The sequence below is a fragment of the Andrographis paniculata genome, unplaced genomic scaffold, assembly GCF_009805555.1.
Source record: "Andrographis paniculata isolate CXL003 unplaced genomic scaffold, ASM980555v1 Contig55END, whole genome shotgun sequence".
In the NCBI taxonomy this organism is placed as follows: Eukaryota; Viridiplantae; Streptophyta; class Magnoliopsida; order Lamiales; family Acanthaceae; genus Andrographis; species Andrographis paniculata.
Window position 1 is genome coordinate 191,588 of NW_026137590.1, and position 27,960 is coordinate 219,547.

General features: G+C 36.3%; 8 protein-coding genes across 19 annotated transcripts; 6 read left to right on the forward strand and 2 right to left on the reverse strand.

Moving 5' to 3' along the window:
* Nucleotides 1–229: 229 nt before the first annotated feature.
* LOC127256266 (pentatricopeptide repeat-containing protein At5g46680) lies at nt 230–3,824 on the reverse strand. 5 transcript variants are annotated; one of them, XM_051282173.1, is made up of 5 exons: nt 2,027–3,824; nt 1,906–1,948; nt 1,281–1,504; nt 828–1,212; nt 230–739 (listed from the first exon to the last, which is right to left on the reverse strand). In XM_051282173.1, the coding sequence occupies exon 1, from the start codon at nt 3,479–3,481 to the stop codon at nt 2,102–2,104; it is 1,380 nt and encodes a 459-aa protein (XP_051138130.1). In that variant the 5' UTR covers nt 3,482–3,824; the 3' UTR covers nt 230–739; nt 828–1,212; nt 1,281–1,504; nt 1,906–1,948; nt 2,027–2,101. The 5 variants fall into 5 exon arrangements, with proteins under 5 accessions (XP_051138130.1, XP_051138129.1, XP_051138128.1 ...); XM_051282172.1 differs by having other exon boundaries at nt 828–1,118; nt 1,906–3,824; XM_051282171.1 differs by having other exon boundaries at nt 828–1,175; nt 1,906–3,824.
* A 1,033-nt stretch (nt 3,825–4,857) lies between these two features.
* LOC127256334 (uncharacterized) lies at nt 4,858–6,457 on the forward strand. 3 transcript variants are annotated; one of them, XM_051282303.1, is made up of 3 exons: nt 4,858–5,069; nt 5,160–5,370; nt 5,678–6,457. In XM_051282303.1, the coding sequence occupies exons 2-3, from the start codon at nt 5,203–5,205 to the stop codon at nt 6,272–6,274; spliced, it is 765 nt and encodes a 254-aa protein (XP_051138260.1). In that variant the 5' UTR covers nt 4,858–5,069; nt 5,160–5,202; the 3' UTR covers nt 6,275–6,457. The 3 variants fall into 3 exon arrangements, with proteins under 3 accessions (XP_051138260.1, XP_051138262.1, XP_051138261.1); XM_051282305.1 differs by having other exon boundaries at nt 5,293–5,370; XM_051282304.1 differs by lacking the exon at nt 4,858–5,069 and having other exon boundaries at nt 5,092–5,370.
* A 1,342-nt stretch (nt 6,458–7,799) lies between these two features.
* On the forward strand, nt 7,800–10,808 carry LOC127256332 (uncharacterized calcium-binding protein At1g02270-like). Of its 2 annotated transcripts, XM_051282300.1 has the most exons (11): nt 7,800–7,906; nt 8,016–8,291; nt 8,413–8,517; nt 8,656–8,761; nt 9,110–9,330; nt 9,423–9,499; nt 9,594–9,702; nt 9,796–9,921; nt 10,003–10,113; nt 10,201–10,308; nt 10,406–10,808. In XM_051282300.1, the coding sequence occupies exons 2-11, from the start codon at nt 8,139–8,141 to the stop codon at nt 10,670–10,672; spliced, it is 1,383 nt and encodes a 460-aa protein (XP_051138257.1). In that variant the 5' UTR covers nt 7,800–7,906; nt 8,016–8,138; the 3' UTR covers nt 10,673–10,808. The 2 variants fall into 2 exon arrangements, with proteins under 2 accessions (XP_051138257.1, XP_051138256.1); XM_051282299.1 differs by lacking the exon at nt 7,800–7,906 and having other exon boundaries at nt 7,981–8,291.
* Nucleotides 10,809–13,295: 2,487 nt separating this feature from the next.
* Nucleotides 13,296–17,210, forward strand: LOC127256261 (NAC domain-containing protein 91-like). Of its 2 annotated transcripts, XM_051282165.1 has the most exons (7): nt 13,296–13,659; nt 14,099–14,379; nt 14,874–15,191; nt 15,299–15,661; nt 15,754–16,215; nt 16,302–16,463; nt 17,024–17,210. In XM_051282165.1, the coding sequence occupies exons 1-7, from the start codon at nt 13,494–13,496 to the stop codon at nt 17,063–17,065; spliced, it is 1,794 nt and encodes a 597-aa protein (XP_051138122.1). In that variant the 5' UTR covers nt 13,296–13,493; the 3' UTR covers nt 17,066–17,210. The 2 variants fall into 2 exon arrangements, with proteins under 2 accessions (XP_051138122.1, XP_051138121.1); XM_051282164.1 differs by lacking the exon at nt 17,024–17,210 and having other exon boundaries at nt 13,297–13,659; nt 16,302–16,698.
* Nucleotides 17,160–19,178, forward strand: LOC127256262 (IAA-amino acid hydrolase ILR1-like 5). Its single transcript, XM_051282166.1, has 4 exons — nt 17,160–17,325; nt 17,416–17,541; nt 17,635–17,949; nt 18,604–19,178. Exons 1-4 carry the CDS (start codon nt 17,305–17,307, stop codon nt 18,985–18,987), a joined length of 846 nt encoding a protein of 281 aa, XP_051138123.1. The 5' UTR covers nt 17,160–17,304; the 3' UTR covers nt 18,988–19,178.
* A 1,562-nt stretch (nt 19,179–20,740) lies between these two features.
* On the forward strand, nt 20,741–23,491 carry LOC127256530 (uncharacterized). Of its 4 annotated transcripts, XM_051282585.1 has the most exons (7): nt 20,744–21,278; nt 21,628–21,780; nt 21,925–22,265; nt 22,501–22,533; nt 22,618–22,798; nt 22,869–22,958; nt 23,040–23,491. In XM_051282585.1, exons 1-7 carry the CDS (start codon nt 21,143–21,145, stop codon nt 23,210–23,212), a joined length of 1,107 nt encoding a protein of 368 aa, XP_051138542.1. In that variant the 5' UTR covers nt 20,744–21,142; the 3' UTR covers nt 23,213–23,491. The 4 variants fall into 4 exon arrangements, with proteins under 4 accessions (XP_051138541.1, XP_051138540.1, XP_051138542.1 ...); XM_051282583.1 differs by having other exon boundaries at nt 20,743–21,278; nt 21,628–22,265; nt 23,052–23,491; XM_051282582.1 differs by having other exon boundaries at nt 21,628–22,265.
* An 855-nt stretch (nt 23,492–24,346) lies between these two features.
* LOC127256494 (peroxidase 5-like) lies at nt 24,347–25,893 on the forward strand. Its single transcript, XM_051282530.1, has 4 exons — nt 24,347–24,712; nt 24,815–25,006; nt 25,093–25,258; nt 25,357–25,893. Exons 1-4 carry the CDS (start codon nt 24,410–24,412, stop codon nt 25,764–25,766), a joined length of 1,071 nt encoding a protein of 356 aa, XP_051138487.1. The 5' UTR covers nt 24,347–24,409; the 3' UTR covers nt 25,767–25,893.
* On the reverse strand, nt 25,778–27,774 carry LOC127256495 (nascent polypeptide-associated complex subunit alpha-like protein 2). Its single transcript, XM_051282532.1, has 4 exons — nt 27,648–27,774; nt 27,432–27,531; nt 26,436–26,554; nt 25,778–26,346 (listed from the first exon to the last, which is right to left on the reverse strand). Exons 1-4 carry the CDS (start codon nt 27,693–27,695, stop codon nt 25,996–25,998), a joined length of 618 nt encoding a protein of 205 aa, XP_051138489.1. The 5' UTR covers nt 27,696–27,774; the 3' UTR covers nt 25,778–25,995.
* Nucleotides 27,775–27,960: the final 186 nt, after the last annotated feature.

The window sequence follows — 27,960 nt, forward strand, 5'->3', positions numbered from 1 at the left end:
TGAATATACAACATATATATATATATATCTTTAGTGAAAAGTATTTAATGTTTCATTTAATTTCTCCACGTCTACTCTTTTTCTCATGTTATTTTACCATTGCCTCTCAAGAAAAGAAAAAAAGCATTTTAATCACATCTATAACTTTTCAAATGTTAGTCAAAAGTTAGAAAAAGTCCCATTTATCGTCCAACTATTTTTGCACCTTCTTAGGGTTCTAACAAATAGGTATTGTAAAGTTTAATCTACCTATTTTATAATTATTGTTCGAAAAAAAGACATTCCATAATTATTATTGTTGTTGCTATTTCACTTGCAGATTCCAATCAATCTGTGGAGTAGACTGGACTGGTGAAGAAGATACCTACTCTAATCTCAGAAATGAAAACCAGTTCGCCTCTAATTAATATTCTATGTACTGCCTTGTGCTTGCTTGATGCCAGTCAACCAGCCAGCCACATCAAAACTGGAGGAATTCAGCAACCAAATCCTTTCTCAGAATGCTTACATAAGTAGATTGAAGGGATGCACCATTGGTAGTTGACACAGGCACGTTCGAAAGACGGGGTTTCTGTTTATGGGCGCACCGCTGATTGTGTGGATTGGAGTTGTTGTGGTGTGGCAGCTGCTGGGAGTGACAAGGAAGCCGTTCATCAGGATTTGGTTACATCCCTTTCAACTTAAGATCACTCACTCATGCCTCGCCAGGCAGGCATACAAATCTTCAATCAGGCAATAGCTGCAGGAAAGGAGTTTAAGGTAATTGAGAAAATGGCAATCATGTACATTGATTCATGGGAACATATGCATATGCGATGTACACTTACTTGTTCAAGGTTTCTCCTTGCCAATCACAGCAGGCAAAGCGCTAGCTCTTGTTGGAAGCAGTGGATGGGCGAAGTGTGTCATCATGTCATTAATAACACGATTCTATGGTGTATGATCTTCTAAGAGGTGATCATTATTTCTAGTAAGTTCACATGGATTCAAGTTAAGAAGACAGACTGAGTTTAAAATCCTCAGGTGAGATTTCCATAGACAACTACACATCAAGGATCTTTACTTGAAGTGCCTCGGGCAAAACATAGGATTGCTTTCACAAGAACCGACTTTAGTCTCTGGAAACATCAAGATAGGAAACCAAAATGCAGATGTTGGTCAGGTGCAGAACGCAGCTGAATGGACAAATGCATTCCCTTTCATCAGATGAAGCTTCAAAAAATTATAACAGCAATGTTACTCTGTGCCATTATTTTTCATAGTAAAAAATCTCAAATTACCTGAAGGAGCATCAGTGCTGCACAACTAAGTTGGGCAACAGTGAATTTAATTTTCAGGTGGCCAGAAACAAAGAATCACAGTAGCTCAAGCCATCTTAAAGATCCCTCCACTTTTTTTACTGGATGTAGAGCCAGAAAAGCAAGTTCTAGCAGCCCCAGAGACAGCAAAATAAAGCGAACAGTCATCTTGACAGCACACACAGATTATCACCACTGTCAATGCACTGTTGTAAAAGAAGGAATGATATAAGTTACTGAAATACATCAATACTTGCTCAGCAACAATGTATTTTACCAAAAAATGTTTGAAATGCATAACACTAGCCAAGAAAGTGAGGAAAGGTCAATGAAAATCCCAAGTTTTATAATTAACTGCTAATGATAAAAATAAATAAATGAGAATAACATTTTGACTGTTCATATTGGAGAGTAGGGGGTTTGAGGGCTGAAGCTGTAAGTAATTGCGCAGAGATTTAATTACAGCTTCTTAAACAAATAATGAAGCACAGCAAGGAAATTTCCCGCAAACTCACTTGAGGTGAAATGAAGGTACACAAAAATCGATATTCCTCAGTATTTCTTAAGGAACAGAGAATTTGCAAATATTACAACAGGCGTTCCATACCTTGCAGCTTTACTGCGAAATGAATTAGCTTGGTTTGGGAAGCCTGGTAACATTACACCATGGGAGTAATTAATCAAGGCTTGTGAATGAAACATCAACTGTTAGGGCCATCATTTCTGACCTTATGTCGGTCATAGTGCACTGCATCTCCTCCATAGTGACTGCGACAGCAATCACCATTGACAGCAATGACAATTTAATGGTGCAACAACTTGGCTACCCGGATTTTTAGCATAAATTTCTTGGCATCCCTCTTGGAATATGTTTGACAAATACCATTATAAACTGCCTTTTGATCCGATCTTAGTGCTCTTTTTCCGTCTTTAATGCAGGATAGTAAGAGGTCAGCAGCATGACGGCACCTATTTGCCCTGCAAAGGCTGTGTATTAAGGAAGAGTATGTACAAGAATCCTTTGCATCCATTGAATCAAAAACTTTCAGCCCATAATCTAAGTGGCCAGACTTACACAGTCCATCAATAAAGCAATTAAGAGCAACTAAGCAATTGAAGCCCATAATTTTCATATGATTGAGATGCCTCTCAGCTCCATCAAAATCTCCAGCTTTGCAGAGCCCATCAATCAGCATGGTATGGGTATAAGCATCAAAGGCCAGTCCCCCCTCTGTGGCTAAATTCAACAAACTATAGGCCTTCTCCAGCCTTCCTTCCCTGATATGCCAATATGCTAAGGTGTTATATGCTACAATGTCTTGATCATACCCAATCTTAATCATCTGTGCAATACACCCATCAGTGTCTTTCCTCCTGCCTGACTTCACCAAAGCACTGACAACTGTACAGTAGGAAAATAGATCGTATGCATATCCATTCTTCTTCATCTCTGAAAAAATCTCAAATCCTTCTCTGAAGTGTTCGCAGTGAAAGCAGCACTTCATAACTGAAGTATAAGTCCGAGCAGTTGGGCGCTGACCTGATCCCTTAAGTTCCTTAAAGAGACTCATCATCCTCCTCCACATTTTAGAATTGCACAAACTAGTGATAAGTATGTTATATGTTAGTACCTGAGGAGCACATCCATGAATCTTCAAATTCCTAAATAACCTTAGAGCATTGTGGATGTGGCCATTATTGCAAAGCCCCCCAATCAAGATGTTACATGTGGCTTGACAAGGTGTGAAATTCTTAACAATGATGTCGTGGAATATCCTGTATCCTTCATCAGGCCTTCCCAATATAAAATAGCAATGCATCAAGGTATTATAACTCCACATATCCGGAGCAATCCCCATATCAAGCATCTCCTCGAGCATATCAAGACAGCAATGTAACAATTCCTGCCTGGCGGCACCAGCCATCAAAGAATTGTAAGTAATCAAATTTGGGGTTATCCCAGCTTCTTTCATTCTGGGGATGACAGAATAACCTTTGTCAAAACCAGAAACTTCACAGTACCCGGCTATCAGAGTGTTGTAAGTAACCACATCCGGTAGTACTCCTAACCTAATACCATCTATTAGAGCAGCTTCTGCTTTCTCCAATTGTCTAGATCTACAAAGAGAAGCTATAGATATATTTAACAACTTGGTCGATAAGCTGTAGCCTACTCTTGACATCACTTGCAATTAAATTACAATCCACAGCGTGCCAAGAAGGCAAAGGCAAGGGAAAAATTGATCTTCTTTAAGCAATTCAATCAGTCCATCATACAAATCAAACGCATATATAAATATATTGAACAAATGCCAAGCACGAAACAGAAAGAAAGCGGGCAGTGGCAGTGGCAGTGATTCTAGACGCCAACATTCTCCAACTACATAGATTGTCTTCCAAGACTGCTCGCCGTTCGTCCATTCGTAGAAAATAAGACATGACTTACCATTAAGAGCTTCCCGTCCTCAAACAATTGGCACAGAGGAATTGGAGGGACGAGGGAAGAAATTTCACAGAGCGGATAGGTTTAATGACGACGAAGTCTCAGTCTCAGTCTCAGTCTCACTCAATGGGTTTGGGTTGGTTTGGTCAATGCGCGATAGTACGTTATGGTTGGGCTCGATTGGATTTGGTCATATTTATTATTGACATTTAAGCCCAGCCCAGCCCAGCCCACTAATTAGAAACTACTCTCAGTCGAGCAAACTTGTTTGTTTGACATTAAAACTAAAAAATAATACCTCCCTACACTTTATAATATTTACTTTTTACACTTAAATTTAGTATTTCCTCAGTTACCAAAAAGTTTTCTTTATCTTCCAATTTCAAAACAATTGTTATGTTCCGTTATTTAGTAATTGTGACCTCAACCTATAACAAAATTAGTTCTATTTTTTCAAATTATTCTGTAATCTATTTTTTAAAATTTTTCAAAAAGTAAAGTCATTTTATTCTTTTAAATTCTATTTTATACTATTTCCATTTAAATACTATTATTAGTGTCAAATTCCAACAAACAAGACATCTTTTCTGAAAATGAGGGGTAAATATTACTTCTTCCATCCCACTTACCTACCCTGTCATTTTTTTCATTTTCGTATGCTATTATATACATATTATTTTAATTTAAATCAAATCTTATTATTTCAAGCCTTAAACATTGTATTTATTAACATTATTGTGAAAAGACAAAAGATCTACAAATATTTTTTTCTAAAAACAATCCTAGTAATTTATTAAAACATTTACCATAATATAAGTGGGGTATTATTAATAGGATATTTTTTATTTCCACGGTAAGTTAATAATTATGTTATTAAGGATTTGTTTCTTTACATAAATTTGAAAAAAATTTGGTTTAAATTTAGTATTAAAATAATTTACAATATTTTTTTAAAAAAAAAATATATATATATATATATATTTTAAAGCAAACTAGAAACCTGATGTTTGGGAGGTAAAGAAACACACCCTTAAAACATACCATTATTTAATAATAGTTTTTATTCTGAAAAGATTGCTTCGATCGGAGGGAGGAGGCGCAGGAAAACCGTGATGTACTGGAATATTGTTTCCGTCGCAAACTGCCAAGCAACCAGTGTGCCGCCTTAATTCACCTGTGCGTGCCGTGCGTGTATTCATTGTACTATCTGTATATATTTAAAGGATACAGCTGTCGTCGTCGTTTTGCGTTCACAGATTGACTGACACAGTCGTTTCCCAATCCCGGCAGAGGCTGGTGATCAGTTCCTTCCGATATCTATTAATTATGTAAGAGATTTTTTATATTTAGTTTTTTATTTATTAGATTTAGATTTAAATTTGGTCGTCACTGTAAACGTCTTTTATTTTGATTATCAGGCTTTAAAGTTTCTGCAAATTATTTTAATAAATTAATTCGTCAATGGAGATGGAGAATTTATATCTTGATTACATTTTGGTGCCGATCGCCCTGCTGCTCATGCTCGTCTATCATGTATGGCTCCTCCGCCAGATCATCCGCCGCCCCGCCGCCACTCTCATCGGCGTCAACGCCATCAACCGCCGAATCTGGGTTCGCGCCATGATGCAGGTTAATCACATATAACTATTTTATATATTCATTCATTTACTCCTTCCAATTAATCGCACAGTCGTCTTCGATCGATTTGCCCCCTTTTTGTTAGGGTTTCAGCTTTTGCTGTGTTGAACGCGATAGAATCGAATCCGCTCATGTATATACATGGTTAGGGTTAGGGTTAGGTTAGGGTTAGGGTTAGGGTTAGGGTTTTTTAAATCAAATCCTTTACGAATTGAATCGACACAAAAAATGTGCAATTAGGCGTAGGTGTATGAATGGATCTGGATCGAGTTGATGATGATTATACATACTTATTCAGGACACGTCCAAGTTCGGAGTTCTGGCGGTCCAGACGCTCCGCAACAACATAATGGCGTCGACGGTGCTGGCATCGACGGCGATCATGCTGAGCTCGGTGATCGCGGTGCTAATGACGGGCGGCCGCGGCAGAGCGGAGCTGCCATTTCAGAGCAGCAAGCTAGGAATAGGATTTTCCATAAAACTGTTCTCAATCCTGGTGTGCTTCCTGGTGGCGTTCCTGCTGAACGTGCAGTCCATCAGGTACTACAGCCACGCCAGCATTCTGATAAACGTGCCATCGCCGAGCAGGATGAACAGCAGCAGGGAGGAGAAGAAGAAGAAGGACCAGAAAACCATGACGGCGGAGAATGTGGCGAGGATAGTGAATCGAGGGAGCTATTTCTGGTCCTTGGGGCTGCGGGCATTCTACCTCTCGCTCCCCTTGTTCATGTGGATATTTGGAGCCGTGGCAATGGCCTCAAGCTGCTTCATCCTTGTTTTCGCGCTTTATTTTCTGGATGTCAGCAGCTTTCATTGCAGTGGAGATGAAGAAGAAGAAGAAGAAGGCGATGAGGAGAAAGCAGATCATGATCGGGTGGTGGTCATTACTCATTAGAGTAAGTCTTGTTGGATGATATACATGCATACACATTATAAATATTGCCATTATATATAGAATAAAATACCTACACTCAATCCAAGTTGAGTTGGGCTCCTGATATATATATTTGATAAGAGTGAGGACTTGGACATGTCACTCAAATGTCTACTACAAGAGCTTTTTCTTTGCTTTTCATTCTATATGCTCTTTTTACTTTCGTTGCCCTTATTTGATAAGCAATATACACATATTATTATTATTATAATTACTAAAAAAAGTTTAAAAAATATATAAATAAAACTATTAATGATTCGATTCAGCAATGTAAATTATAAAACATGATGATAAGTACCATAACTACCTCAGTGGTATATTTAATTTTATTGATGAAATAAATAATAAAAAGCAGTAATAGAATAAGAATTAGGAACACGTACGCACCCACATTCAGGAATATGTCCCCCAACCACCACCCGCCCCCCTCTTCTTTATATAAAAAAAAATAAAAAAAAATAAAAAATCAAGGAATATTAATATTATATAATATTGATAATTGAGTATGTATGTATACATATATAATTAAACAACCTTTAGAAGCACTAACAGACGCACTACGTTCCTGCCTCCGTTAAATATAAGTAAATAACAACAATAACCAGTTTATTTTATTTTTGAAAGCTTTGAGTAATTTAACAGTAAAATAATTGCCAAGTGGGCACCGCTTAAATCTGCTTTAATAATTGATCTTCGGACACAAAAATGTCCTGGTGGGCCGGCCCCGTCTACAGACTACAATTAAAGCGTCAAATTCGTGGAGGAAAGCGTTGTCGCGCTTTTGCCGTCCTCAAAATTCCATAAAAATATATTATTAGTAATGAAATCTCAAGTCTTATAAACATAGACCCAAACGAATCATCTCAAATAATAATAATAATAATAATAATAAATGCCAATATTTGAACAAGATATAAATAATGTTCAAGTACACAAAACCTGAACAACAGCTTGTTCACGACTAGTTTTGTTAATGAAAACCACACTCATACGAATTTGTCATATTACATAAATATTTTGTGGACAAATAAAATCACTTCCAGCTAATTTACATGAACATGAACCACTGAATCAACATAATATTTTGTTATTTATTTATTTTATATTTCCATTGGTATTTACAAGAGCTCCTGGAGTTGAGCTCCATTTTAACTCTTTCGAAGATGGACCACTTCACCCACAGTTTGAATCGAACTCCGGATCTCTGCTCCCAGAAGCTTCGAGTAATTACTTTTTTGTTTTTATCCTCAAAAAATTAAATGCAAACCCACTTTCGGCTAAAAAGGTGAACAAATCTTGGGACCGATACTCGAAAAACACAAGATAAAACTGCATAGTCAATGTAATACTATTGTTTTAGATGCTTATAATTCACATTTGTGCTACAATTTCTTCTGATATTATAGTTTTTCAGCTAAAAAAATAAAATAAAAAATGAGCCCACATAAAATCTATATCCTGACAGCAGCAGTCAGCAGTCAGCAGTCGACAATTCGACATTCTACAAGACATGTTGCCAATATATACCCACTGATTCCCCTGGAGGAGTCCCACTCACATCGGGATTGATTTTCTCTCTCTCCCAAGGTTTAGGTATGGTTTTATACTCTTCTCTCTCAAAGCCCATAATCATTATCTATATAAACATGCATTGCAGGTCTGCAGCATTCAGCTAACCTGGTCGTTTTTCGTCCTTGTCAAGAAATTATTTATTTTTCAGTTGGGTGTGTTCCTAGAAATTCATCTTCTTGCCTCGGAAAAGTCTCGGTTTGTTCACTCGTTCGTTCGTCGATCAATTAGAAATACAATTGCCTGCGAGCCTGTTATGGGTATGAAGAAGAACAGAAGAGTAAACAAGGGGAGGGTGCTGCTGAGAATTGGCAGTTACGCAATTGCATCGTCGACTAAGGACCCCACTTCTGTTTCCTGCACAACGTTTAATATTCTTGCGCCCATTTACAAAAGGCTCGATCATGAGGTAACAACTATTTGGAGCTCAATGGCTGATTTACCCAAAAACTAATCGAATCTTAATGTCACTGGATTTCACTGTTTGTTTTTTAAATTTCCTGATGGGTTTGTTGTGGGGTAAATGGCAGGACCCGAGTTTCAGAGAAAGCGATGTGAAGGACTGTTGGCTTGATAGGAACGAGAGGATTTTGGATTGGTTACTGTGCGAAAGATCTTCCATTATTTGTCTTCAGGTTTTGCCATTTCCCTTCTCCCCTTGCAAAATGTTTGTTTGTGTTCTCCGTGATGGGAATGGATTAATGGAAAACCTGTTTGATGATCCATGAAATATAGCCATATAACAAGCTTGAATTTCATGGCGGCTATGGCAGGAAGTTTGGGTTGGGAACGAAGAGCTTGTGAGTATTTATGACAAGAGGCTTGGTGATGCTGGTTACATCAATTTCAAGCTTGCCCGGACAAATAATCGTGGAGATGGTATGTAGGGAGCATCAATTACAGATATATAGAACTTTGTTATTTTCAGAGAACTAATAGGTTTGTTTTCAATATTTTATCGACAACTTGATGAGGACTGCTGTATTTGGTGTTTCTCTTGATGTGCATCTTGTTTGATCTCATGGCTGGATGTGTTGCATGATCCAATTTTCTTTGGCATCCTCTTCTTGTTTCCCAGATGATTTATGGATAATTGATGCACTTGTGATTTTCATTATGTGTAGCATTCCTTGATGAAGCCTGCTGTATTTATGCAGTTTTAAAGTTACCATTCAGTCGAATTGCTTAGTTTTCGATAAGGTAAAAGCACCTGCTGTAAAATCTCAGGTCTACTTACTGCTGTGCATAAGGATCATTTTCGGATCATTGCCCACAGAGAGTTACTTTTCAATGATTTTGGGGACAGAGTTGCTCAGCTGCTGCACGTCGAGCTAGTTGCTCCCTTTCAGCAATGCCGGAGCAGCGAAGTTTGTCAAGACATTCTTATAGTGAATACACATTTAATGTTCCCACACGATTCTAGCTTGAGCTTGGAGCGACTGCGTCAAGTATGCTAAATTCTTCCATGCCGTGCTTCTAAATTTTCAGAAGAATTCGTATTCGTATCATTAACTCAACTCCTATGATTTGCTTTGATCAGGTTTACAAAATATTGGAATATGTGGAGTCATATCAGAAAGAGAATAAACTTAATCCATTGCCTATCTTACTTTGCGGGTATGGTTCTTACTACGGCCTCCTCGACATATGCCTAATATAAGTGGAAACTATGAGATCCTGTTTATTTACAGTTGTTTGACATTTACTACAGCGACTGGAACGGAAGCAAGCGGGGGCATGTATACAAGTTTCTTAGATCTCAAGGCTTTGTATCTTCGTACGACACAGCTCATCAGTATACTGATGCAGATGCTCACAAGGTAAATTAAGATGGTTACACTCTTTGCTTAACTTCAAGGATTAGGCCCTTGGACAGATTTTCCATCTCTGGTTCTGTGTTTTTGCATTAGCAGTGGGTGAGCCACCGGAACCATCGTGGGAACATTTGTGGGGTTGATTTCATATGGTTGCTCAATCCCAATAGATACCGGAAGTTGCTTAAAACCAGTTGGAGTGAAGCTGTTTTCGGAATGTTCAAGGTGCGGATTTGTCTATCGATGGCTTGATTATAATCTTGCTTCTATGCATAAAGGCAGTTATGATCGAATGTGATTTTACAGTATCAACTGAGGCGAGCCTCGCTGACAGAGGACGACGCGTTTGCTTTATTGAAAGCTGACAGCAACGGCGTTTACCTCACATACACTGGCTTTTGTGAAGCACTGCGGCAGGTACTTAGGCATCGTTGATTTTACATTGAGTGTTGCGCGTATGGTGCTGAACCGTTTCTTGTTTTGTCTCGCCATTTGCTCGTGCAGCTTAATCTGTTTGGGCATTGTAATGGGCTGAGTAGTGAAGAGGTTCAAGAACTGTGGGTGCAGGCGGATGTCGATGGAAATGGTGTTCTCGACTACAATGAGTTTAAGGTAATCCTCCCGAGAGGGACTTGCATAATAACGTAGGAGAGTGTGCTGAATTGCTTCGACGATTGATTGATTGATTAATTGATCGATGTTGGTGCAGCAACAAATATGGAATGCTCATGCTCCTGCAAGAACAGAGAAAGAGCAAGATCAAGAAGCAGCGAGCAGCGAGACGGAGCAGAGGATCGGATTGAGTGTAAAGAATGCAGTGTTGTTCCCGACACAAGTCGAAAAGGGGATGTGGCCCGAAGATTACTCTCTTTCCGACCATGCTCGCCTCACGGTTGTGTTTTCGCCCTTGAGAATGACATGCTCCCGCTCCCGACTAAAACCAACATCCGCGGCGGCGGCGGCGGCCAGAAATTAGTTAGTTAGCTGCAAGAACAAGCGTAATCGTCTAACTTTGTAGTATAGATTGTGACTGACAGAGTCCCATATAACGTAAACATAGATAACATACCATAGCTGAGATAGCCTCCACTCCAAAGATTTCATTTATTTTATTTTTATTTGAATTATTATATGAATATATAGTAAAAAAAAATTATAAAAAAATAAAAAATAATATCTTATATAGTTTTTGGAAACTGTTATATGATTTTTATAAATACTATTCATCAATTATTTATTTATTTATTTTATTAAAAAAATTATTTTAAATTTTTTAAATTTTTTATTTGTATAAAATTTATATAATTTAGATCTGTCTTTAGATTAAACATCATTAATTTTGACTTTTGTACAAATTTTACATTAAGGGTGTGTTTGTTTTGGATTGGATTGGATTTACACTATTCATTTCATTTTTTTCTTTCCAAAATATCAAATCAAACATTTATTTTTAATATTATATTAAAAATCAATTTTACATTCAAAATATCACATCAATACCTATTTATATCACATCATACAACTATTTAAATTCAAAATTTTTACTATTCAAATCAAAACTCAAAATTCAAACCTCAAACAAACACACCTAAGACAATAAATAGAACTGTTTGGTGCATTTGTACTAAAGAATTGCTATTGCTGCCAATACCGTATATTCATTTCCTTGGCCAGGAAGCTTTTGACTTGCCCGTCTCACTCTGTCGTTCTCTTGCCTGCATATACTTGCACCATTATTAAATAAAAATACTAACATTGTCATTGATACTAAAAATTAATAATATTAATAATGATGATTTTTTATTTTCTATTTTTAAATTGACTTAGTTTATAAGGTATTGTTTTGGTTTGAAAATTATATTTTCTTATTCTAATACAATAGTCTTGATTTCCATTTTTGTCCGTCTCAAAATAATATTTTTATAAATAATTATATCACTATAAAATTATCCCTTTTTTTTATTATTATTATACAATTGTCACTGCTTTTTACACTAATATACTCACGATGACAAAAAAAACTATTTATCTTTATATTTTACCAATTACTAATATAATATTAATATTTATTAAATCTTGTGCCTTACATAATAAAACTATGATTTTGGGACGGAAAAACTATAATATACATTTGAAGAATAGCAATTACGATGTTATTAAAAAAAAATGATAATTTCCCTATACATATATAACATGCTTTATTTTAGCATTACCAGTGGTATGTGCGTGAATGTCTGTATATTTCGTTTCAGGAATTATACATAAACTACAATGCAGTACACACATACACATATCTATTACTGCTCCTTCCGTCTATGTACTATGAGTGTATTGCTGTAGACACGAGAATTTAAATGAAGTATAATTAGAAATTAATTAAAAAGTATATTAGTAAAAATAATTATAAATTAAAATTAAGATAACTAAATAATTTAATTAAAATTAAAAAAAATATCTAAAAATTAAAATTTAAAATGTGATTAAAATGTATAATTATATTTTTAAAAAATGATAAATTATATAAGGCAGACGAAAATAAAAAATAAAGACAAAATTATGTAAACGGAGAAAGTATTATTCTAGAACTAAACAGAGATGATAGCGACTTCTCATAGTCGGCGTCTACGTTGCTGACATAAAACTATACACGTGGCATCTTATCATTAGTTGTAATTGCATCATCAGTTTCACCCAATTCTCTATTTTGCCCTTTATTACCTTTAAAAATATCTCCAATACAAGCAATAAAATACTAGTATCAGGCTTGTTTTACCAATTAGGCAATTACTATACATTGTTTGTTCGTAAACCTGGTTCAATTTGGCTCGGTCTGGTTTGATTTAAGTTTTTACGAATATAAACAAATTGAATTGAATAATATAAATAATTTTATTTTATTAACTAACGAGTTCGAATCTTATTTTTAAATATATGTAAAAAAAAGAATAATCAAATTATTAAATATTATATATGTATTAAAAGATAAATAAAACATCATACATATTTAAGCACAAATTTGAATGAGCTCAAACAAATATATTCAAATCAAACATGAAAACAAATTCGAATAATAAAATTACTTAAAGAATTAAGCTCGAACAATACGAACTCACTCAAATATTTAACGAGAAGCTTAACTTTTAATTAAACCTTAAACAAAATGAAGAATATAAAATGGTTGTAAATTATATATATACTTAAAAAAATTCTAAACAAACACATCATTCATGTCACTATACTCTTTTAAATAAAGAATAATTATATAACATATTCTTATATTTTAACAAATTATTACATTAACAAGAGTTTATGCAATAACTAAAATATATAGTATTATTTTTTGTATTTTTACTAAGACATTAATGTTATATAGTCTACCCTTAAATAAATAATGGAAAAATATACAAAAATAGTTGTAAAACATTTAATTATTTCTCAGTTGCACTTCCATCTCTAAAATCCCTAATCATATTTCTTGACATACTGCCAAGCAAAAAGCAAAAAAGCAAAAAGCGCATTTCTATTGAATTTTATTACTCAATATTTATTACTTGTGGCAAAATGGAGATTTCAGCGCGACACGGTATATGCACGGAATAATAGCAACGCGGACACTCAACCAGTCTTCGCTGCTTCTCAGAAAATTCCACTCCCTCTCTGTCTGTAAATCGTCTGTATCTGCAAACCCCACTGAATAATTCCCTTCTCGCTCGAGTTTCTTGCTTGAATTTAGCGTTGCTTTTTTTACCCGTTCGGTTGCTTCTCGTGGGTCTTTTTGTGTAAAAACTTTTTGACTAATGGCTGTACTGCCGGTGAAAGCTTTACCTGTGGGATACAGATTCCGTCCGACGGATGAGGAGCTGATCGACCACTATTTGCGGCTCAAGATCAATAGATGTGATAAGGAAGTCAGTGTTATTCGTGAGATCGATGTCTGTAAATGGGAGCCATGGGATTTACCAGGTATATATGTACATATATATAAAATTGTGGTTCAAATTCTGTAATTGTTTTCTTCTATGCTAAGTTTTGCAAGAGAAGGAGGAATTTCAATTTGGATTTATTGGCTATGTGCATTTATGTTATAGGTGGTTAACAGAACAGAAGGATTTGGGGTGTTGAAGTTCTTTATGCGGAATGTATTTTTATTAGGGTTTTTGCAAAAAATACTGTCAATTGAAATCTTTTCTTTGGTTTTCGATCGAAGAGAGGATTTCATTATGATGATATGTGTGCTTTATGAAGTTTCGGCGTGGCGAGTTCATAATGAATTAGAGTACCATTTTTCTTTTGAAAAAGGTGTCATTTTTATTTATAAGTTGTTTGTTGCCTTGGAAACTATTGTTGATAGGGTAATTATCTTATATTGATCCATTTTCTTTTTTATTGGTTTTTGGGGCAGATCTGTCTGTGATAGAATCATCTGATAATGAGTGGTTCTTCTTCTGCCCAAAGGATCGGAAATATCAAAATGGTCAGAGATTGAATCGAGCTACAGAAAAGGGTTATTGGAAAGCCACCGGCAAAGATAGGAACATAACATCCCGGAAGGGAGTGAAGATTGGGATGAAAAAGACTTTAGTTTTTTATAGAGGTCGTGCGCCGGAGGGTAAGAGAACCAATTGGGTGATACATGAATATCGTGCTACTGATAAGTCTCTGGATGGCACCCATCCTGGTCAGGTAGGAATAGCAGAAACTCTTCTACTATGAATTGCTTCAATTAAGCAGTATGCTTTTACATTAATGTTAAGTTGACGTATTTTCTTTACTTGTTGGTTTGAATTTAGCTTTGAGCTTAAAATGTAGTTACTCTGGTGGTTGATATTGGTGGAAATTTGGAGAAACTATAGAAGTAGACCTTGATTTGAAATTTTGCTTCATGAATTGATATTAGAATTTAGAAGTATTATGATGTCCATAAATACGGGAAATAGTATATCAACCTCGACTGGGTGGCATATGTGTGCCATCATAAGCCTGAAATTGTGGTGTGATTTATGGATTGAATTGAGCTTAATATCAAGATGAAACTATTGAACCTTTAAATCATACATTGTTTGGAGGCGATGTTCTGGTTTGTAATGTTGGCTGCAGCTTAAGTTCATCCATGGTGTGGTTTGGGTTGCCCCTCTGTATCAGATTATGTGAAAATTACCTTCTTCTTTTTTTCCTAGGGAGCCTTTGTGCTCTGCCGATTGTTCAAGAAGGCTGAATTGAAGCAAGATGAGATAGGCGAAAGTTCAAATTGCAATGAAGTTGAAGAGATTGTCTCTTCACCTACTGCTCTTAAGTCCTCTCCCGAAGATGAACAATCAGAGTCCATTACTCCTCTTGGTGGCCTGGCGGAAATGCAATTTTCCAGTGTTGAAAGCCATCCAACAGTAAGTTCTGAGAAAGTTGTAGTTGACTCTTCTCTGCCTATAGATTGGCAGAGCATTAACTGTATACCTGAAGGGGGGGATGATGATGGACCAGACACTCCATTTATTCCTGTGAGTTAAAGAATTCTCATTCTATCTTCTTAGCATTAATATATTTGGCATATTCTTATTTACTTTTGTTGTATATCTAATGTGTCTTTTGCTGCCTTTTTGTTCAGCCTAACCCAGATCTGGAAAAATTGTTGGGTGAGTTTTGTTCTCCTCCACGACAGGCATCAGACTGGAAAATCTTCTCCCCATTGCACACACAGATGCAATCGGAGCTTGGGAATCATTATCTGTATGAGAGTTTTAATGTGGAGATGAACAATAACCAACAAAATTTCCCATATCAATATGGCTCAAATTCAGCTGACATTGAGTTTCTGAACTCAGTTCTTATTGATCCTGAGCACCAGGAGCCAAGTTCTTGTGACATGATCTCCTGTGTTACTTCCCCTGATACTCCAAATTACATACTTCAATCACTAAAGGACAACAACTCAGGCCGTGTACTACAGAGCGAGGTGTCACAACGAAAGGTAATGGAGGTTGCCGTTCTATTCATTTTTCTTAATAATGAAGATATTATTATAGATAGGATACTAATGATTCTACCTTATGTTTACTATAGCTTGAATTTCAACCAGATCTCTCTGCGGGAAATATCAAGCAAGAGTCTCCATTCCAGAGCGAAATAACTTCTGATGTGGCAACTATGGAGCAAAATGGTCACGATTTTGATGGTGGGAATGATAATGACCAACAGAACATGGAATTTTTATGCAGCAGCTTTGTCTTGCCAGATGATTTTACTACTGCTGCTGCTGGAAATGAGATCCCATACGTAAACCCTTATGGAGGACACATTGCTCAGGCTGTGGATTATACTAGCCCAAAAGTGGGAGGCACCAATTCCGGGTCTGGAATTAAGATACAGTCTCGCAAAAGTTCAAATCAGGCCGGTGCCCAAGACAAGATGGTGCATGGGACTGCACCTAGAAGAATTCGCTTACAGAAGGATATTCGAATTGGGCCGGTTATGTGTCTCAATAAGTCAGCCCCCGCGAAACCAATCCATGAAGGAGAATCAAAGGTGAGGCACCTTTTTACATTTAAAGCTTCTATTGTTGATTATGCCTGTTTTAAGGAATCTGAATGTTGAATTGATGGTTTCTTTAGGATGACATAACAGAGAGCGTGAGTAGTCTGGATCAAGACGTGTCGTCAATCTCCGATGAAGCAAATAAAGACGAACAGTCTTGTGGTGATGAACCTGAGGCTGAGGATGCTATTTCGGTCAGACCTGGATGTGCATCGTTGAAATTTTCTTACATGCCTAAGGTACTCGTGGCCATCAGTCTCATCATCATGCTCGTTGCTACATCAACATATTTCGTTGGATATGTTTAAGTCAAACTATCTAGATATAAAGCCTAACGTTTTGTATAGAAGTTGAGTTCTTATGGTCTTTTAGATGTATAGGCTGTGTATGTTATGATAAGGATATGTAATATTTTGTTTAGTGACTTTAAACGAATTTTTACCTGTGGCTCTTTTTCTTTGATTTCTTGGACCAGATTTTGCCTTTCATTGTAAGTATTTTCTTGGATGATCGTATGTACTATAAGAAGTTTAATACTCTATTTCAGATCTCAGATATGAATGCTAGTATATTATTTTCCTGGTAAAACTAGAAAAATAGACTTATGGTAAGTAAAATGCTTTCCTACCCACCCACGCACCCGTTCAAACTCCCATCCCTCTTCTCAGAGAGGAGAATATTCGATTATAAAGTGCACCAGCAAAAGCTAGACAGAAAGAAGCTAAGGAATCAATCATGTTTCAACTTTCCAGCATCATCATCCTCCTCTATAATTTGCTTGTGCCAATCGTTTGTGCAGCTGCGGCAGAAGTATATTCTCCCACCCAAGTTACAGATTTAGATCAAGAACATGCCAAACAGATTCTTACCGCCGCCATTAAAGACAAGGATTGGTTAATCTCAATAAGAAGGCAAATCCACCAAAACCCAGAGCTCAGATTCCAAGAATTCAACACCAGCGCCCTCATCCGCTCCCAACTCGATGAACTCGGGGTTTCTTACGACTACCCGTTTGCCCAAACGGGCTTGGTTGCTCAAATCGGGTCGGGAAACCCGCCCGTCGTTGCTCTGCGCGCTGACATGGATGCCCTGCCGTTGCAGGTACAGGTCACATCGAATTTTGCTATTCCTTACATTCTTGATGCAGATTCTATCATATGTGTGTCTGAATATTGAAATTTTAAATGAAAGGAACTTGTGGAGTGGGAGCACAAGAGTAAAGTGGATGGGGTAATGCACGGATGCGGGCACGATGCACATACTGTAATGCTCCTTGGTGCTGCAAAGTTACTGAATCAAAGGAAGGACAAACTTAAGGTTGTCTTTACTCTTACATCATTTGTGGATATCTTTTTACATCAAATTCTATTGCCAAATGGCTTTTCTTGAACGTTTGATTCAATGCTGAAGGGAACAGTAAGGCTTCTTTTCCAACCTGCCGAAGAGGGAGGCGCCGGAGCATCTTATATGATAAAGGAAGGCGCCCTCGGCGACGCCGAAGCCATATTCGCAATGCACGTGGATTTTCAAGCACCGACGGGGACCATAACAAGTCGGCCCGGACCATTTCTAGCTGCAGTATCTTTCTTTGAAGCCAAAATAGTCGGAAAAGGCGGGCACGCCGCTTCCCCACACGAAAGTGTCGATCCGATCTCAGCGGCATCTTTTGCAATCTTGGCACTGCAACAACTCATCTCAAGAGAAGTCGATCCCCTCCACAGCCAAGTACGATCCCAGTTCTATTGAAATGATCATTTCACTTAAAAGTCGTAATTTTTAGATGAGATATAATTGAGCGCAGGTGCTTTCCGTTACGTATGTTCGAGGCGGGACTGCCTGGAACATAATCCCGGAACACGTTGAACTAGGAGGCACGCTCCGGAGTCTGACCACTCGAGGGCTGCTTCAGCTACAGCAGAGGGTCAAAGAGATACTCTTCATCAAATTTTTTACCTCCAAACATCAAATTAAATACTTATTTTTTATCGTTTATATTTATATTTAAAAATCACATCAACATCTACTTATATCATATCATACAATTATAACAATTCAAAATTTTTTTTATTTAAATTCCAATTTAAAATTCAAACTCTTTGTGTTTGTTTGGGAGGTTTTAGTTTTTGGGTGTGGATTTTTTAATAGTAAAAAGTGAATTTGAATAGTTCTTTTGACGTGATGTAAATAAAGGTTGATGTGATGATTTGAATGTAAAATAAATTTGCAATATAATATAAAAAAAAAATAATTGTTTGATGTGATAATTTTTTTTTTGAGGTAAGAAGAATTCGAACATTAAAAATACGAGCTAAAATCCACAAAAGAGCACGACCAAGTGTTTCCAGGGTTAGATTTTTGACAAACTTGGGTTGCTTATAGGTTATTGAAGGAGTATGTCACGCCCACAGATGCAACGCTGTCGTGAAAGTACAAGATGACGGCGGGGAGCTCCGACCATATCCAGCTTGTGAGAATGACGAGAAGCTTCATGGACATATAAACAAGGTCGGAGGTCTCCTCCTGGGAGTGGAGAATGTGAAGGAGGCGAAGAAGGTGATGGCCGGGGAAGACTTCGCCTTTTACCAGGAGATGATCCCGGGAGCGATGATCGGCATCGGGATCAGAAATGAGAGAGTAGGTTCAGTTCACTCGCCTCACTCCCCTCATTTCTTTCTTGATGAAGATGTTCTTCCTGTTGGAGCTGCATTGCACACTGCCCTTGCTGAATTTTACCTTGAAGATCGCCATTTTACGAGATTATGAAGTTTGGATCTTCATGGTGTTGTCGTCTAAGTTAGTTATGAGAGTGAGGGCTTCAAACGAAGCCTTTCATTTGATATATATAGTCCTTTCTAATGATATTTGTACAATATTACTACTGTAGGGTGTGTTTGCTTGGGGATTAATTTTAAATACACTAATCGATCAAATTTTTGTTTTCATAAATATCAAATTAAACACCTATTTTTTATTTTTTATTTTTTATATTATACCAAAATTCAAATTTATATTTAAAATATTACATTAACACCTATTTATACAATATCATACAACTATTCACCGCTCCAAAATACAAAATACAGAACATTTGGAATTGAGTAATATTTTAGGACGGATGGAGTAATATTTTAAATAAAAATACTCTCTCTGTGGTTTTTGATCTAACCCCGGTAATTTTTATTTTTATAGTAGATTAATAAATAATAATATTTTATTGTTGTAATAGATTTTAACATTGTGCGCTTTTAAAATTTTTGTAAAAAGTAATTGTATATTTGTATATTTATAATTTAAGTAAAAAATAAAGTATTTTAGTATTATGGTATGATAATTTTTTTTTAACAAAAAATAAGTATTTTGAAACAAGTCAACGAAAATGATAAAAAAAAAATACTTTAAATATAAGACGGAAAGAGTATTAAATATAGGATTTGTTTGTTCAAAAAAAATTTATTTTTAATATATTTATTTTACTCTCTAAAGTCAAAATTCAAATATATAAAAAATTTAAATTAAAACACTAAACATACAAACTTGTTTAGGTATATCTTTTATAATAAATGTACTCTTTTTTATAAGTTTTTTCTACCAAACTTTTTTAATTAAATTTTTTATTTTTTCTAAATAAATTAATAAATTAACTCGGAAGATAATATAATAATACTAGAATTATAGTAAAAAAACGATCAAAAATCAAGAAATAACTCAAATTATAAAGCATTTGCGTCTAATAAAAAAATCTAATTATTATTTTTAATTATATATTAAGAATAATATATATCTTTAAATATATTTTAATAATTATATAGAACATTTGAGAAACATAATTAAATTCTATTTAGAATTGATATATAAATTCTACATATTATGAAGATATTATAAATATTTTTTAGAATCAAAATGAACGGTTAATTTCAAGTGATCATCTATCATTCTATCTATAAAAGTATATTAATAAATCAATTGATATAAAATTCAAAATATCTAAAATAATATATTTTAAATAAATAAAAATATATATATTTATAAATTAAAAAATATAATAGTATTTTAATAATATTTTTATTTTAAATTATTAAAATAGAAAATTATTGTAAATATTATAAATATTCAAATTATTAAAAAATAAATATTAAATATTATATTTTAGTTAAAATTCATCATTTATAATATATAAATATTTGGAAATCTATCACCCAATTTCTTTAAAACATATAATATAAAAAATAATAATTATATTTTTACAAACTATATATAATTAAATATTTATTTAAATCAATTAAATAAACTATAATAATTATATTATTATTATTATTATTATTATTATTATTATTATTATTATATTTAAACTAATATAAACCGGCCAAAGCTAAAGGCAAGGAAGAGCTGGTCTATCCTAGCATATTGAAAGAGTAAAAATTTGTTTTTAGGTGCGTGCTGATCACGTGTGGTCCTTACTTTATGAATGCTTCTAAATTCTTCAGTACTCTTTTTAGTTTGTTTTGATTACACCGAATCAAAGTATTATTATCTCTAATTTCTCTGTTGAAAAAGGGGAGGGTTTTGGTTTTCTCTGATAAAATTATGCTTCGAACATGTCTTAATTGATTATGGTGGCCTGGGTAATAGTAATGGCATTGGCATTCTCTCCTCGCTAACTAGCTGCCTCCAACATGCATAAATTTATGCTTTAAATTTCTATATTAATTTCCAAGGATGATGACGACGATGATAATGATAGGATGACGGTGGGCTTGGATCCGGTAAGACTGTGTGATAGTCGGTGAAATAGAACGAAGCCGCGGTGGACGTTGAGAAGCTTCATCGTCGTCATTAATTCTGTCAGCTTCGATTCATCCCAACCCTAAACTTAATTACAATTTCAATTTCCGCTTTATCGCTTCACTTGTTCGCTTTGATGGATTCCGATCCTTATCACCAATATTCATTGTATTCATCTGCCGCAAACCCTTCGCCTTGTTATTATCCGTGTTATTGTTATCTACCACCGCCGTATATTCCTCGCCAGCTCAACTTGGGACCGCTTGAACAGCGTAAGTAATTCGTAAATCTCCTGTTTTGTGTTTTCAAAAATGCTGTAGTCAAAATTTAGAATTATTAATATTGAAAACTGAAATGTATCTTGATATTGAATTTTGTTTTTTTAAGTATGATTCTGCCATTTTCAAAACTCTAATCCAATTGTAAAATTAATATTTCGTGTGTTTCTGTATTTACATTTTATCTGCCAACAATTTTGTTTCTGGCTGGTTTGATGCTACGTATCATGTCTCCGCTGTCCACTGTTCTTATTTACACCTCTATGGATTCGATTATGTCTCCATCTATTATGAGTGCTTGCTTGTGTTATGTAGCCATTTAACTTGATTGAATTGATTTCAGAAGGCAACGATAACTGGAAGGTATATGAAAAAGAATATGATGATCTTTATCAGAAACACAATCAAGATTTCGGCAGGGAAGTTTTTGAAACATATGAACAGAATGACAGCTTCTTTTCCTATGATACAAATCAAACGTGTACTCTGGCATCAGGTCCATCTAATTACCGGGAATCTTATTCTTTAGTCCTGCAGCGTGAATTACCTCTTCCGATGAGCAAGCTTTCACTTGAGCATGTATTTGATGAAGACTCCAAGAAGAATCCAAATGATGTTTCTGAAAATGGTTCTGTTGCAGTTTTTGTTGCTGAGAAGGTTCTAGCTGATTCTCATGACACTGTTGAGTGTTCTAAACCATATCCGAAAAAGAATGTGTTGTCGAATGCTGTTGAGTGTGCTGAACCAGACTCGAAAAAGGAAGTGTTATCGATTATTGGGGAAATGCTTAATCTTTCGGATTTGCTTCTGTTACATTTCTCGAATAATAGCTTCTCTATGGAAAAAGAAAACAATGAAACTCTCAAGCACATTATAAGAAACCTGAATTCATGTTTGAAGGGAAAATTCTCCCAACCTACTGATCTGGCACCAAGCAATGCTATGGAAGTGGAAGATGACGACGATCAATCTAGTGTTGGGGTAAGTATGCTCATTCGTTAATTCATGACATTCCAAAGAAATAAATACGTTTTTTGTGATCCTATATTGTATGCATAATCTCCTGTTTCTTGGAATTGGTTGATTTGATGATGGTTCATTTCCCTGACTTAGTGCTATGGATGCAATTATCGTTTCAACCTATATAAAGTGATATTTATCTTTGTTATGTATTTCTTTAGGAAATAATCTTTATAAGTTTTTTTTTCTTTCACAGGGGACTATTTCTTTTAGTTCTGATACAACCAAGGTATGATCTTTTATTCTTGTACTTTTGTATCTCTTTCAAAATACATAGCCATGCAATTGTTTTTTGCTGCTGCCGCATTGGTAGGCAACGAAGAATGATTCTGAAGAGAATTTTACCTCTGGTGGAGGAAGCAACTTGCAAGCGCTTATTTACAAGAGTTTGTGGATGAAAGCGGAAGCTAAATTGTCCGCAATTGGTTGTAAAACACATTTTGACAAATCAAAGACTCAAGAGGAAACAATTAAATTTAAATACGAGGAGCAAGGTTAGATTTTTCATTGCTATAGATTGAATTTCTATATTCTCTTTAAAACCAATATCTAAAATTTTCTTAGGAAATGAGGATCTTTCGGAAGTGACATCCAAGTTATGCGAATCAAGCGATAAATTAACAACTTTGAAGGCAGCCCCCGGAGCTGATAACGGTACAATGCCTGAACCCTCTCTCATGGGTATGTCTAGTTCTGATGATATCATTGTGAGATTGAGAATTTTGAATTCTGAAGAGGATGATACAGAACCAATTAATGACAAAGGGGATGAGGAAAATGAGTTCGTTCATGCGGACAACTACGCTGATGGCATTGGGTACGAGTCTACTGATGAATATTGTCTGTGTGGCTCGGATGATCCCTCGATCAATTCGGATTGGGAAAATGTTCTGAAAGACAGTCCTTGATGGAAGTATTGGCGAAGATTTTGTCAACTCTTTCAAGCATTTCAAGAATTGTCGTCATCGTCATCTCCTGGAGCAATTTGTTCATCTGAGTAGTAACTTAGGATTTCTTTTCCTGAATCCATTTGACTTTGTAACTTTCGGATCTTATTATGTTTTTGGTGTGTTTCTTGAATATTGGTATGCGTTTTTGCTTCTATCACATGAACATATTTTCTATGCAATGTGCATTGTGTTTTATATTTTTAAAATATATTGATCAATATAAGTATATTATAGTCATATTGTTTTGTATCGAGTTTGAGATTGTTGTATCGAGTCGAGGGTCTCAACCGTAACGAGTCTGTTTATTAATGCGTTGGAACTTGTATATATAATCGAAATTCAACTATTTCATGTCGAATTCATAAGCCAATTATCAGTCGTCGCCAGCTCTACTTGGACCCATAAGAAATTGAACAAAACCCCACTATTGGCCGGCCTATTGGTAAATGATTTTCCCATTTTTGTAAAAATAAGTTGAAAAGCATAAAAAAAATGATAAGCGAATACGCTCCATATATTTACAAAACCACATTAGTATTACTATGATTATGATTATTAAATATTACATTACAAGTAGTAATATAGCGATTGAAATGAGGAAGAAACAACAACAACAGCAGCGACAATATAATAGATTTTCCGCTGGAATCACTCTTGACTTTGGTGTCATTTAAATCGGTGGGCATTATATAATATGATAATATAATGCTATAATCGCACCATAATCATAAAAGTAAACTACAAGGATTGAGTCCCACTTGCTTCCTCAAAACTAATCACAAAATCCAATCATGACATAATCTAATCTACCCACTAATTTTGTATTTTCTTGTCTAAGTCAACAAATGGAAGAAGAAGAAGAAGAACAACAACATGAAGAAGAAGAAGAAGAAGGATCGGATCCTTCATTGATCACTTCTTTTCTTGCATGCACTTTATTTGATTGAGCCGACATTAATCGATAATACACTGATTATTATAAATCGATAATAGTACCCCATGTTCGAACATAATCCAGTTGTCCTTTCTTGCTCAGCATAAATAAACTATTTCTTCTACTCGAACTGTAAGTTAAAACGACGTTTACAAATTACAGCATAATGCCTAGTCATTTCCCACTGGACTTGTCTTTCTTCTTTCTTATTCTTTAAAGACATGAGTTATGAGGTCGCTCGCATTCTTCTTGCCTATAAAGAACCTCTTGCAATTACAAGACTCATCAATCAATCGACAACAAACACCAAAATGACTAGTCTAATTAAAGCATTAATCACATTGCTGCAGCTGTCATGTCTTTACATTGCCATGTCCGATGCTCAGCTTCAGGTGGGTTTCTACCAATCCTCGTGCAGCATTGCCGAGTTCGTCGTGAAGCAACAAGTTCAAAACGCCTTCTTCAGAGACCGCGGTGTGGCTGCTGGGCTCGTCCGAATGCATTTCCACGACTGCTTCGTTAGGGTGTGTTTGTATTACGAATGCAGTAATAACTCTGCTTTAAGTATAATGGTTTGTGTCGAAAAATTAATTCGTCGTGTGCATGGATTTCATTTCTTCGTGCAGGGCTGTGATGGGTCGGTTCTGATAGACTCCACCCCGACGAACCAAGCAGAGAAGGACGCGCCGGCAAACAACCCCAGCCTCCGAGGCTTTGAAGTCATCGACAATGCCAAAGCCAGCCTCGAAACGATCTGTAAAGGCGTAGTCTCTTGCGCTGACATACTCGCCTTTGCTGCTAGAGATAGCGTCGAGATTGTACGGAGTTTCGATGTCTATATACCTCATTCATTTGTGAATATTGTTCTGTTTTGATCGATCGAATGCTTCTTTTTATCGCGTAGACGGGAGGATTTGGCTACGACGTCCCTGCTGGAAGGAGGGACGGAAGAATATCGATAGCATCCGAGGCATCGTCGAACCTCCCGCCCCCTTTCTTCAACGTGGATCAACTCACGCGGGCATTTTTGAACAAGGGCTTGAGTCAAGAAGAAATGGTCACCCTGTCGGGTAAGCCATCCCCGACAAGACGGGCGTAATCGATCGATGCATTTTTAACGTATGTATGTATGTATGTATGCCGCGGAATGTTTTACTTCTACTTGCAGGAGCACACACCCTGGGGAGGTCTCACTGTACTTCATTCAGCAACAGGCTGTATAACTTCAGCGGGAGCAACCTGCCCGACCCGACTTTGGATCCCTCGTACGTCGCCGTCTTGAAGCAGCAATGCCCGCAGGGAGGGAATCCGAATCTTGTCGTGCCCATGGATCCATTCAGCCCGGCTGTCACCGATGTCGGATATTACAGGGATGTCCTGGCGAATAGGGCCCTGTTCACCTCGGACCAAACGCTGCTGACAAATGGACAAACGCTGTCTCAGGTCGTGCAGAACGCACAGAACCCGTTCATCTGGGGTCGCAAATTCGCTGATGCAATGGTGAAAATGGGAACAATCGGCGTGTTAACTGGTACTGCAGGGGAGATTCGGGGAGACTGTAGAGTTATCAACAGCTGAAGAAGCAGAAGTCGTTAAATAGATTCACCGTGCTTTCATTATGCAATGAAAAACAGTCTGTCATCTTGTCGAAATAAAAAATAAAAAATAAAAAAAAAAAAAAAACCATGATTTTCTAGAACATAAAGCTCGGTTTCATTGCCCGATGATGTCTAATCGAAGAAAATAAAACGAAACCTTACAAAAATGCTTCAAACGATTTATAGTTGGCGGGAGACGAGAAATCCGCTCAGGTTGTCAGCTCCATGATGGCGCTGACAATGTCACCGTTGTGAGTCTTGAGAGCCTTGACAGCCTTGGGCCTGGAAACGCCTGCTTGGGTCATCACTAACTCAATGTCGCGGGGCTCAACACCAGTCTCATCAACCTCTTCTTCTTCCTCTTCGATCGTTGGACATGTGGTTCCAGAAGCAATATCCGACTTAGAGATCATGGAGGACATGTCGGGCATCTTGAATTGTTGAGCAGCCTGAGTCTGCAGCTGAGAGCTCAAGTCTTCGATCTTTGCCTCTCCAAAGATGACGTAGGTCTCGGAATTAGGGCTCTTGAAGACATCTGGTTTCGAGATGAAAAACAAGATCTGCAAAGAATGTGGATCCATAAAAAACTAACTACCAAAAATAGAAGGGGTCGAAGCAAACGAGAAACAGAGATAGGGTTATACTATACATTTTTGGTTCGCTTGATTGTGACCCGGCTAACACCTGTAACAGGTTTCATCCCAAGTTTCAGCATCGCCTTACGGCTCTTCTTCTCACTTCTGCTTTGCTTAGAACCTTCATTCGAACCTGTTGAAATCCCCACAAAGGCACATCATTTCCACCATTATCACAACATAGTAATCTTCTTTGCTTACTGTATTGCTAAAGACTATTCATTATAACAAGAGTCAATCCACACAATACAACTCATTCAAATCCGTTCAAATCCCCACAAAGGCATATCATTTCTACCATATCACATAGTAATATTCAGAGCTACCGAATCGCTAAAGACTATCCATTATAGCACGAGAGTCAATCCACACAATACAACTCCTTCGAATCCGTTCAAATCCCGAAAAAGGCATATCATTTCCACCATATCACATAGTAACATTCAGAGCTACTGTATTGGTAAATACTACTCATTATAGCACAAGAGTCAATCCACACAAAGGCACATTACTTCCACCATACCACATAATAATATTCAGAGCTACATAGGAAGGATAGATAGAACACACAGGAAATAAAGTTTTTTAAGGGCATTACGCGAAGCCATCTTATATTGGTTGAGAAACTTTGAAATTGCATGGAAATGTTGCATCAATGTTACCAAATCATATGTAAGAAATATAAACTCAATCCAATCCTATCCAAAATCAGGTAGCTTCTATGTCATTTACGGTGACAAAAAGGTTCTGGCATTTAACACAGCTGAAATTTTAATGTCACAAATAAATCTAAATTGGAAGATAAACTTCATCCATCCATCCAAACAAAACACTTTCCTCATTCCCATTACACCGTTAACATCAACATTTTTTCATACAAAGAATACATAAGAAGCAGCGCGGACTCAACACATCAATCGAAGATTCAGATTACGGAATATAGCCAGATTGACAATATAATAACAAATATAAAAATGGAAAATGCAGCGAAGAGAGATTCAAAAATAGACCTGGGCTACCATCATCCTTATCCTCGTCTTCATCGTCAGATATTTCAGCATCATCATCATGCTCCTCATCCTCCTTCACGTCCTCCACCACTGGCTCATCCTTACGGAAATAAGATCCGAGCAAGGAAGAGAAAAAGAAGCCGTATCAAACCAACCACAATAACATACACATACATATTAGAATTGCATAAGCAAAAGTATCGTTCAAAATAGAACCTTAAGCGCCTTCTCAACCTCAATTTCTTCAACAACAGGACCTGGCATGGCGTCGAGAGTGTGAAAGCGCTCGGAGTGTGGCGAGGATAGAGTGAATACGAGACGTGGAGTAGATGACAGAGGAAGGAGGGTTTTATCCTTAGGGTTCTTATTGGGCTGTAGTCCAAAAGATTGGGCTTTATTATGTTCATTTCGGCCCAATTCAATTTCTTGATATTTTTATTACTCCATCACACTTTTATTTTTATTTTTTGTCTAGTAAAAAATTAAAAGTAGACAAATTTAAGAGAGTACTGCATAACCAAACTTAGCA